Raw genomic sequence first — 12,365 nt, 5'->3', positions numbered from 1 at the left:
ATAATTAACTGCGTAAGTGAAAAATGGATGATTACTATCTGTCTTCATCAATATCCATTAACACGCTGGTTGAATACTGTTCGAGTCGAATACTGTTTGATTTACGATTACGATCGTCGATTTATTCATGTATCCAAAAAACTCATGGAACGCTGCAATTCCTATCACTTTATCAGTAAAGTTTTCAAAAGTCAATGATGGTTCGATCATGGTACTTATGAAGCCGAAAATACAATATAACAAATTATGATTATCAAGAGCTATACGGAAATTTGGGTTTTCTCTTCTCAACGCGGTAAACTTAAAACTAGGTAATGCGATCTTGATTACTATAATAACTGTTATGTACCTTTATGGGTTCCAGTGTGCTTGCTCAAGTTTTCGATCTTGTGTAACGCTAATTTGTACGTCTCCGTTCGGATCTCGAGTTCCTCTTTCAGGGCCACCGGTAATGGTACCAGGTTTGACGTTACGGAATTCTCGGAGCTGCTCGTCTGCGAGGAAGATACTAATCCATGCTTGCCAAGTCCTTCTACGGCTCTCTCTAGGGCGCGTCTTCTCGATATCAGCGTGCTCTTGGTACTGGGCGATAGTCTGTTCAAGGACACGAGAAGTTTGCACCAGATCCGCGGTCGGAAATGATCCTGACTAGTCGATATTAAATGCACTATTCTCCAGAGGACTTGCTCGATTCGCAGGATCTTCGTATCGCTGATGTTCAGCTCTACCAGTCGGGAGTAGAGTGCTTCCAGCAAGGCAAGGCTGTGCGGTAACGTCTCGATCAACAAATCCACCGGTATATCTGGCAAGGCAGCCTTCAAGGTGTAATGCGGCAGTTTCATCAGAAAACCAGCCGCCTCCCTGTACTGTCTGCCTTCATATAACCTCAGCAGCCTGAAAAAAAGAATGTCACATCATTTTATTGTGTAGCATTGTGTAGGATTCTCGTTATACAAAGGAAAATAATTAGAATTAATTTTAGAGTTATGTTTAGGAGATATTTTTATCATTAAACTAATTTTAAGACATCTAATTTTTTATTCTTATTCAATGTTAGATACCAGTCTTTAGATTGGAAAAACGATACACAGAACTAAGCAAACGCTTTCAGTTACACTGAATGCGGCAAAAATATGAGTCGAGAAAGGAGTCAATTCTTGCGCAAAAGTTGGTTATCGTACAAAAGCATTCATATTGAAAGGACAATACCAACTATTCATCATCGTGTAGCATGAAAGAATTGGTGGTTGTTGGATGTACAGAAGGTAACGTATCGTGAATTGTGTGGAAGGTTTTGCGGAGATTTGTGGAAATACTGATATTGGCATGTACGTTAATAATTCACTGGCGAATTGTAGTTTGGATTTACGATTGCTGGTAATGTCCGCGTAATTTACGTCTGATCAGAGTTGCATGCAATTGTCTCTCACAATTGATATCACATTGCGATATTTCAATTTATGAATTTTAACACGAATTACACACACGCACATATACATATACACAAACTGGAAAACAAAATTAAATAAAATTACATCCTATGCTCCATGTTGAATCTGCATATTGCAGGAAATAAAAATAAATATTTTACTTACATATTGAATTAGCAAATTAAAGTTTCAGTAAATGTACTATAAATATTCCTATCCGTTTGATGTTATTATTTAATATAACAAATAATTTTTATAAAATGCTCAATGATATTAACACAAAAAGTAGTCACCATAAAATATGGATCAATGGATCGATTAAATGCATTTACAAAGAATTATTCGCAGAATTATTCTGTGCGTTAAAGTTGTGCGTTGTTCCTAACTTTATGATTAAAAATTCGATTACGCTAAATAAAGTTAACAATTAATACGATGCATTTAATGCGGTACACATGGATTTACCAGTCGTTACTTGAGGGCAAAGTGTCGACGCTAATTACGTACTTCGCTAGTCTTACGTAAGTACGGCGATCAATCGTAATCGCGGATTACCGTTATTAAGGAGTCGCGTCGAGGACGCGTTAATTTATCTCGTCTAGCAGACAAATCAGTCCGCCGGGGATTTATTACCGCGAGAATTACTGTTATTAGGAAACGGCGTTAAGCGGATTTATCGCACGGCTCCGCGAGATCGCATTTATACCGCTGTTATTATGCGCGAGCCACGTTTTCACCACTTTTTGCGCCACTACGTAATTTTCGTGGATTCTATTGATCGGCCGTCTTCGTGTAACTGATTATCATGTTACTCTCTCCCTCGGTGCTCTATTGGTCCGCGACGAGCATACGTGGGAATTAAATAAACCTATTACATGCCACGGCTGTCTGGCTGATGGATGTGTCGGTAATTACCTCTGATTCTTGACTCCAGAAACACGCAATGTGATTCAATAATGCGAGAGATGGTTAATTGCATGCGCGCATCCGTTACAACGGATTTCGTGACGTATGGACCAAGCAAATCTGTATCTGTAAATCCTGTTACACGACGTACCTCGTGTAAATCCTATTATGACGTACTCCTGCTTTACAGAATCTCTTACTATATAATTCTTCTCATAAATATGGTACATAAAAGCCATTCTAGTGCCTCGCAGTTTACATTATTTATTCGTAATTACCAGAGGCAATATGTTTATTACGGAGATAATAGAACTATATAAACACGCTTGGAACGTAAAACATTTGTGCGCTGTTCTTTTGAAAATGCAGTTTTATGTCGTGTTACTAAGGTTGATTAATTAGAAGCGCAAGAGAAATTTCTATTAAGCTCTCTAATGCGATGGTTCTACAATATTTTTCTTTTTATCGCAATATTTCTTTTATGCGAAGAAATTTTGAAGCAATCTTGAGAGTATGTACTATATTGCACTTTTAATTGACCTTTATTACGCTGGATATTTAATTTTTAAAAAATTGCACGGTACATTTCGAACACGGTCTTCTCTTACGTGTGTAGAAAAAAAACAATGTGAGGATCACTGCTCTGAAACTCAATACCGGCTCGTGCTGTTTAATAATTTCCGTGAAATGTGAGTCTACGTACCGTCTCAACGCCATTCGCGGATTCGAGCCTTCATCCTCTGGGATGCCGATATGACCAACCTGGAACTGTGAACCAGGACCCCACACGAGCCTCTGTATCGTGTTTCTAGGTCGCTCCGGTCTGATCCTCTCGCACGAATTGATGCTTGGGGGTGGTACACTTTGTCTGCTCATCTTCGTCCGCTTCGCCGTATTTTCCTAACGCTTATCCTTCCTCCGATAGACGCGAAACCCGTATTTATTTATTCCCCTCGTAGGACAGGGGTTAAAACCGCCACTCGAGAATCACCTTTACGATCTTCCCCGACTTCGGGAACGCGCCATTCAAGGCGACCACCTCTTGAATAGGCTTTTCTTTTGACTTCCACTTCGAAACTTTCACGATCCTTTCTCTCTTTCTCTCTCTTCCTCTCTGCCCTCGATGCGATCTTTGACCCGTCAGAGCCACGCGTGTGTCTGTGAAATCTGGCTGCTCCCTGACAACCTCTCGTATTCCTTCGCAAATTGATACTTTTTACAACATGCTCGGGGGGGATGGGTCTTTCGCACTGATGAATACGTCGTCTCTCTCAATTTACCTACGTGCGCCCCTCTAGCTGCCTCGACAATCCAGGCTTCTATCGGACAAATCAATTTCGAATGTTCCAATAGACTTCCCTGGATAGATTGGGTCAAAATCTCCAACGGTGTTTTCAGATATTTTCATTGAGAAAGTGATTTCTAAGAATATTTGTTTGCTACATTTGCGAAAACAGGTTCTTCAACTGCATAGTCAGTTTCTCTTAAATAAACACTTGTAATTTCTCCTTCAATGCTCATTTAAATTAGTTTGAATCAATCTTTACTCCTATGTCAATGTTATTTCTTGACTCGCATTCTGGCGTCGAATTAATTAACACACAGTTTAATTAGCTTTTTCAATCTTCACACAGTTCCGGAAATTTTCATCAGTAATGTTTCCATCCGACGCGTGGAAATTATATTTCATTTCTTGATTTTTAAATTGGAATAATTTCTTTCTTCTTCTCTTTTAACTTTGTAGTACGTAGTAAATGTTCACATTAAGCGTCCTCTTGGAGCAATGCTTAAAAATTGACTCTTATAGTCGTATCCATTCGAGTGACGCGTGCTGATTACTTTCGCTCGACCCTTCGTTTTTCTTCGCTTTGACTTCGCTTTGTCCTTGGCGAGGTTTTAGCCCCTTCCTTTCTCTCCCTCACGATTTTCCGCACGTCTGGTCCCCGGTAGAAACGTAAGCCACCTCGAGGCAAGCCGGCGTCTAATTTTCTAACCACTATTCTCTCCCACGCGGTCTCCTCTTCGCAATTCTCTGCTCAGAAACAGCCAGTAGTTTCATTCTTGATTCGCAGGCGCTTTTGTGTCCATCGAGTAGTTCAATCCCGTCCTTCACTTGTTGAATCTCTGCTTGACATCGATATATTGTCTCTGATTATCGTCACACAATTATCTTTCTCTCTCTGGTATACGTTAATCGATTTCTATAACGCGATCTTCCAATCTTCGTTCTCGACTATAAGACGACCGGGTTCGATTAGCGATCTTTCGGCTTTCTTTTCTTCTCTCTAGCAAAATTCATTCTCTGCTCTCTCACTCGCCTCTCGTTCGCCTTTCTCTTTCTCTCTCTCTCTCTTTCTTTCTACGTCCTTTCTTCACACGAATTTCCTTCCTGGTCCTCGAGTACGAAACACGGACTGGCCTACAGCCTCGGGGCCGACCGGCACACTTCTGCACGAATCAAGTTGGACCTGCAGACAGAATTATTCACTGTAAGCCGTGTTCTTTCCAGTACATTCGGACGAAATGTTTTTCACATGCCCGTCACGATGCAATCTACATAGGATGTATCAAGGGATCTGCATAAATTTTCAGTATAGTTGCGGTAATTCCTCTCTCGTGAAATAGCTGTCGATTACGAGTGTAATCCCCATGTGCATGCATGCTATTCCCACATCGGGGAATAGGAATCTTATCGCTTAACGCTTTGGCAAATTTTGAAGTATTTTTGCTTTAATAAATGTTTTATTTTTCGCAGTAGTTTTAAAACTGTCCTTCTTTCTTTTTCATATTTAAAACTGTATCGAAATTCTATTAAGCAAATCTTGTTTGAAAGTAGTTTAAAGATATCAGTCTCCTGATATTTACTTACAGACTTATTGATAAGACTTTTAATTTATCCCTCTCCCTATCGTTTTTCTCTCTTTAAGGAAAAGTGTATTTTCGTAATTAAGTTTTAAGAAATTTTCGATAAAGAGAAATCGACACCGCTGACGAATTAAGATATTCGATATTGATCATTCAACGCGCACGTTTTCTACTTCTTTAACAGCACGTAAAACACACATCGTAAAACAAGAAAAGGATAGAAAGAGGAAAGTAAATTCAAATGAGAATCATAAAAAATGGAAAAGAAATTCACTTTTGCTCTATCAAACGTCTCTTCTTGATACGTGCCACATGTATATTTTGTACACGTGCGCGCGTAAAATAAAATATATGCTGATAGTGATGCGCCACTCTAGAGTAGAGTGTTAGAGATTCATACATGATGCATCGGATCTCGGGACTGCAATATGTAATCTCGCTGGCGCATTAAACGTGAATGTTTGGCAAATTTCAAAATATCTTTGCGATAAACACTTTTTATGATAAAAAATATGATAAAATTTGTGGGAAAAGTATATACGAAGTATATACTTCCTCTTCGAAGAAGAAAAAGTCCTTTCTTGTAATAAACTTTCTTGTAATCCTTTCTTGTAATAAACATCGCATGACACATTTGTCGCATTCATAAATTTAAATATATGAATTTAATTTTACTAATTGTGAGCGATTAAAGCATAAGTCGCGCTAAACATATACTTAATAAAACACGTTTTTCATATTTATTATATTAAGAAGCAAGTTTAGTTGTGCTCTATATAGTTGCGTATATAATAACGATTTTATTTTTATTTTTAATTACTTATATATTCGTACTCATAGAGTTTGTCGTCCTACTGCATACAATGTATGGATGAATCTCACATAATTTCTAAAGCTACCATTAGCTTAATTAATTTTCATGAAAGAGCGTAGTAATGAGGTAACATAAACGGCACTGTAATTTTTAATGAAAACCTTGAGAAATAACTGTAAATTAAGGAGTCATTAATATATCTTCTCCTATTATTTATATAAAAATTTTTATAATATGGAATAATGAATTTTTACTCATGAAATATTACTTAGACATTTTTTGTTTTATTTTTATTTATAAATTCTCTATAGAGGTTGTTTTAATCGCTGACTTACGACAACTGGAGCACTTGTCGATCCTTAAATCCGAGATATCCACACTCCGAACAAACTTCTGAAAACAAACGGCTCCTTCGAGGATCAGTCCACTGAGAATAGACCCTTCTCGACTTTAAAATGACCTCGGATGAAGCGATTCGACTATTTCGCGGCGTGCACACGTTCACGATATCGCGAGCTCATTCACACTTACTTAAGACGGGTATTCGCCGGGCGTGCGGCGGTATTGCGTTTTTTTGCTGGCGAATTTCGGATGATCCGACATGTCGGCCGCGAATGCGAGTAACGAAACTACCGTCCGTCTTCGGGAATACGCAAAGATCCCGGTTCGGAGCTTGGTGGTGGCTGAGAAGAAGAGTGGAGGATCCCTCGCGAGAGCCAACACTCTCACGAGATCATGGGCACATGGGATGAAGAGAAACGGGGAACAAGACGGGGAGGAGGACGAGGGGAGAGACGGTCGAAGGAGTGAAAGAAGGAAAGAGGAAGAAAGAGAAAAACTCTGAGCGAGACCAAACGGAAGAGAGAGACGACGAATGGAGTTCGTGAATGAGTGCACGAGCGAGAGAGAAAGCGCCGGGAAGAGTGAAGGAACATACGGAAGAGGCAGACGCAAATTGGTGGATGAGCAGGAGTCATTCGCCCGTTACCGGTGGTGGAGGACGCATCTATGTGCGGTGAACGCACAAAGCGATAACAGTTGGTCGGTACAGCTGTCAAAGAAACCGGAAGCAACGAGAAAGGAGGACGGGATGAAAATGATTTCGAATGTGAATCTAACACAAACAAGTCGACACGATGACGGATCTTCTGCGTTCCTTTTCGCGCGCGAAGACCTTCCATCCTCGTTAACGCCATGAAAATGTTATCCGCTTGTGCAAGGGAAGAAACAGGGGAAGGAATATTGAATATTACCATTGATTCGCTGTCAGAAAGCGCCGACGTAACGAGCTTTGAGAAACTTGCATTCACACACGCTGAAGAAGAACAGAAAGACAAAGATGCGTGATCTGCTCGATTGGCGGTACGGAGTGGCGAGGGCGGGGACGGAGGCGGGCACAGGAAGCTGGAGAAAGAAAAGAAAGAGACGACGGAAAGGGGTAGGAGGCTGATGGGTCTACGGCTGCCGATGGTGCTGACAGTGACCTACTGTCCTGCATACCTCTATCCGGCACAACCTGCCTGCGAGGGGAGCCAGACGTGTACAAACGTGCACACCCGGTAGAAAACCAGGAGGCACTTCCTCCCATTCTGCTTTCGTGCGCGAGTGATTGTGCGCGACGCAGGCCGATATTTAGCCGCGCGGCTCTTCTACCTCGCTTCCGATCGCTCGGAAACGATAGAGAGTTTACCGGAGAAAGGTGATATGCCGATTCACATCGTGCAGCACGAACCGCGAACTCTTTCCACTAAATCATCGGTGACGGACCACCGCGGGTGCTTTCTAACGAGAGGATGTGCCGACGACGTGAGGAAGCACCTAGGTTTCCCGCACAATGCGAACGGTTAACGAGCAGTTTTCTCTGGGACGCTTAACCGCAGTTTAGCCGCGCGTTTGTCTTCTCCTTGCCGCTTGTCATTTCCAATTTCGGAATAATCGGGACGCGGGATTAGCTAAACGTATACTGAAGTCGATGTGTATTGATGAGATCGATCCTGTTGCAGTATTGGATTGAAAAATGCACAGTTGGAGGATATTTGATTTGAATTTAATTCGTTATACCAATATTGGACTTACATCTGATTACTATCACATTCACTTACTCTTGATTATTCGTTAACGTTGTTCTCCCGTGGTTTATAAAAGATTTCGCGCGCACTCGTTATAGAATGCAAATGCATGCATTACAATACGAACATAGATGTTTTGTAAACAACGAATATTTCCCGAATGAAAACAACGGATATATAATATTCTCTCTCCGCGTAAATCACGTAACACTGTGATCGCAACACACATACAAGTTAACGAAACACTCTACCTCGGATATTCAATGAATGCAGAGCTATGAGGATTGGCATATCACCAAACATCAATCCGTTATTTTCCCCGCATTGTTTGATTTTCAAATAAAAAGGGGATATATCACGAAATATATATATGCATGCTAGCGTAACTTATGTTGTATTTAAATGCATTGTCAATTATCTTTTTTTTCCTCCTTTTTTTCATGCTAATCTATCGCCGCTTTGTTTACATTTGAATATCAGATATTACTTTTTAAATAATTCTTGCAAATTGCGGCACAGGTTGGAAGCTGTTTTCATTTGCCAATTCATCACCGAGGAACATTTTACGATCATGAGAATTAATCTCGTCATATAATATCGAAAATGTTTTGGATTTATCCTAGCAAGCATAATTTTTTTAGTTAATATTAGCTGGGCAGTTGATTTTTTAAATAAATATAGTTTCGAGTAGTGTATTCAATCAAAACACAAATGAATACAACCCGTCTGACTGGGAAAAGTCGATTAGGTTTCCATCACAAAGTGGGATTCGCACGCTGAATTTGATAAAACCATCCTAGTTATGTTACACACATTGCCATTCCACAATCCAGCATCCCTCGAAATTCAATATATCTTGTTTTCAACTCTGCGCGTTGCAACTTCTGTAATCTAAATTCCAATTTTGACGGCTTGTTTTGTTTTCTCGAATTTTTGCCATTTGCATTTCCAATTTTGCTCTTCTGGATTGTAACACGCTGAATATTTAGTTCTTTATGAGAAATGCTATATTTCATTATTGTCATATTAATATATTCCCATTTCATTAACTGATGATATAATGTACAAGTAGTGTTTACAAAATTACTTAACAGCCATAGACTCGAATAAAATAATCATTTGTCTTGTAATCGCTCATATTAAACATTCAAATTATATCAAGTATTTGTATATAAATTCCTATTTTTAAATATCAAGTATTAGAACATCAATGCTATTTTAATGATACTGTTTTAAGTAAAAATATAACTTTAGTTATATCACACTGAGAAAAAAATGTAATTGATCCAACGAAATGTCTTGTCACGGGGTGCCAACAAAATATATACTTATTTCAACAAGTTATATATTGAAACAAATATGTAGTTCTTGGATTACACACATGAGAATTATAATCCAACAATTATATATTTGATTCAATATATAACTTGTTGAAATAAGTATATATTTTGTTGGCACCCCGTAACAAGACATTTCGTTGGATCAATTACATTTTTTTCTCAGTGCATATTTCACTAATATACATACGTATGTTTTACGTTAATACGAAAAATTTCATGTGCAAATATAAATGTAACATCGACCTCGACCCGCCATTAAATGTTTAAATCGCTTAAATCATTTTAAATCACTGTTGGTCACGCGGGATTGCAGTTGAATAAGGATTATCGCACAACGCTTTTATTCTCGTAATTTCTCAGAGTCATTCCGCGAAGATCCGTTGGATATGTAATTGAAGCAACGGTAATAGTTATGCCGTACATCAGGTCATACACCAGCGAATGAATGCGCGCGGATTAAATTACGTAATTGTGTAATATTATCTCGTGGATACGTTTGCATGCACTTATGCACGTATTATGCTGTTATAACGTTTTATTTTTTCCGTGATTCTTTTTCTATCATGCGATCGCGAATTAGTTTCATAAATCACGCATTGAAAAACGCTGGTCGAACTCTGATACGATACGATTGCCATTTCGCTGATTACTCTCTCTTTAACAAACGAAATAAGCCTTAACTTTTAAGAATCTACTGTAATTTTTACATATGTATATATAAACTTGCATTTTATTATAATTGAACCATGTCAATAAACTCAATGTTAAAGGAGAAAGCATGTCATTTTCGATAAATTATATCTTGTGGAATGAAATTGTCGATCTCACAAGGGCATTTCCTGAATAAAACGGTATGCATTTTCTAAACTGTCGCACTTGATTTATTGTTGATATTTAAACGCTATGCGCGCAGTAATAAATGTCTTGCGTAAAATTTCACGAAATGCTTCGCGCTGAAAGGACTTCCGCTTCGGTTTCGGTATGACATATTTTCGACGAGTATTTATGGCGTTACATTTTACGAGTGTTAATACTAAAAGCGTTATGTCTCGTTTAAATAATGCAAGTCACAGTCGCGTTTCGCATTCAAGCAATAGCAAATGTGGTGCATTCGACATCAATCTTGGAAACCTGAAACGGACAAATGCACGATCGTGTTTTACATTTAATTCACATTTTCTATTTTTCTGAAGGCAGTTCTCTCTGTTTAGAGATGTAAATTTATAACTACGCTGTGCCGGCTTTATTTTATAGTTGTCATCTATGTTGTCGTTTATCTGTGTTATTACCACCAATTTCTAACTAATTAAATTCATGACACACACACATACATGTGCATTTCATCTTGATAGAAGATCATAAAAATATAATATACGATTCTTTTCACTGTTTTTCTTGAATTTTAAAACACCATTAAATCCACTCAAAAACTTAAATTTTGTTTTTAGCAAGATTATTTTCTTACTTGTATGATCGAAAGTGCAACTGGATTTCAATATACTCAGAAAGCGATTCTGCGATAGCTTTCGATATATATCCCAGTAGCAACGGAGCGTTTTTCGTGATAAACTTTGGGGAAACTTTTGATCGATGTTATTTCACGATTGTCTGAGCGATCGCGTTCTTGCGAAAAGTTTGATTTTGTCTGTAAAACGTCTTTATATGTAAATTTATAGTAAACTCGAATGGATTATAGCACAATTAACGCCATCGCGATTAGTTTGCGCGGGATTGGTAGCGCGATGCTTTTAATGAAAATTTGCTTCGTGAATGAATATACACGTGAATGAATATACATATATAGGTTTTATGAATCTCAATCTTCACTGATAATATCGATAACAACTCAATATTCAGCGCACAGCTCGACTTTTCTATGAATATTTCGTGATTTATTTATTTTCGCCCTTTATCCATTTATCGTACGGAAATTAATTAATTAACGAAGCGCGTTTGACTCCTGCCTGCCTCAAATGTTCTGGCGTATTCGTGGTGCTTCACATAAAATATTGAAAGCGTATAATATGTTATTCGCAATTTAAATTGCAGAATACATCACACAGAAATGTTATTCGAGTATATTATATAATTATAAAATTGTTAATTAAAAATTATTCATGTTTGAAACATGAAATTTATGCGAACAAAATTGCACTTCCAGAGCAACTTTATAACAAATACAATAATTAATTCTCATAAATTAAAAGCAATTTTTAACTATTCGTCATGGAACCTAATATCACATATTATCAGAATGGCTATAATTATAGCATAATTAATGAATAAACTAGCATTTATTACAAAGAAGCGATACTGACAATTATACTTCAATGTTGCTTATTTTGAAAATTTAATTGTTACAAGCTACTGCACTCGCAAATGTAACAAGCTTTCGCGCTCGGATGCATCCTTGTCATCTCTCAGGATTTTCTCATACAAAGGATGAAATAGCTCGTAATAACTAGGTAAATTTACAGTCTCTGAAAACGAAACAACGCTGACTCCTTACGCTTCCATTTATACGCGCAAACTGCATCAATTTGCATCAGATATTACTGTTGACTTTATTATTTTGCAATCTCCTAAAAATGTGACTTTTTAGTTGCGTTATTCATTGTTTATGTTTACATTCAAATTAAAAGCTCAGAATTAGTGTTGATCGTGTCTTATTATCAGGAAAACTATTTTAAACTTTTAAATTAAATTTTTGACTTGGATACACATAAGTACACACATGTTTCCACAATTATTCACAATACTTTTGTTGTAAATAAATCGTGTTTAAATTTAATAATATAATAAATAATACGAAATCACATTATAATATCGGTAAAATATTGGATGACCGTATTGCGTATAGAAATTGTATTTGCGATGCGAATAGCTGGAACGTACAGCTGGAAAGGGCAAAACAGGAGCAGAATTGAATCACTCCCTGAAA

General features: G+C 37.9%; 1 protein-coding gene across 7 annotated transcripts in view; it reads right to left on the bottom strand.

Annotated features, from left to right (window-relative positions):
- Nucleotides 1-12,365, bottom strand: part of LOC105281766 — a 54,783-nt gene that overhangs the window by 13,838 nt on the left and 28,580 nt on the right. For 6 of the 7 annotated variants that reach the window (XM_011343223.3, XM_011343221.3, XM_011343225.3 and 3 more), the window contains 2 exons: nucleotides 3,040-4,804; nucleotides 350-894 (listed from right to left, as the gene is read on the bottom strand). In XM_011343223.3, the coding sequence (XP_011341525.1) occupies nucleotides 350-894; nucleotides 3,040-3,212 (718 nt within the window). In that variant the 5' untranslated portion in view covers nucleotides 3,213-4,804. Of the gene's footprint in view, nucleotides 1-349; nucleotides 895-3,039; nucleotides 4,805-6,350; nucleotides 9,362-12,365 lie in introns of those variants that run through there. The other variant, XM_011343232.3, reaches the window with a different exon arrangement.

This window comes from Ooceraea biroi, chromosome 2 (assembly GCF_003672135.1).
Source record: "Ooceraea biroi isolate clonal line C1 chromosome 2, Obir_v5.4, whole genome shotgun sequence".
In the NCBI taxonomy this organism is placed as follows: Eukaryota; Metazoa; Arthropoda; class Insecta; order Hymenoptera; family Formicidae; genus Ooceraea; species Ooceraea biroi.
Note: the sequence above shows the minus strand (reverse complement) of the source record. Positions and strands in the feature narration are given on the sequence as shown.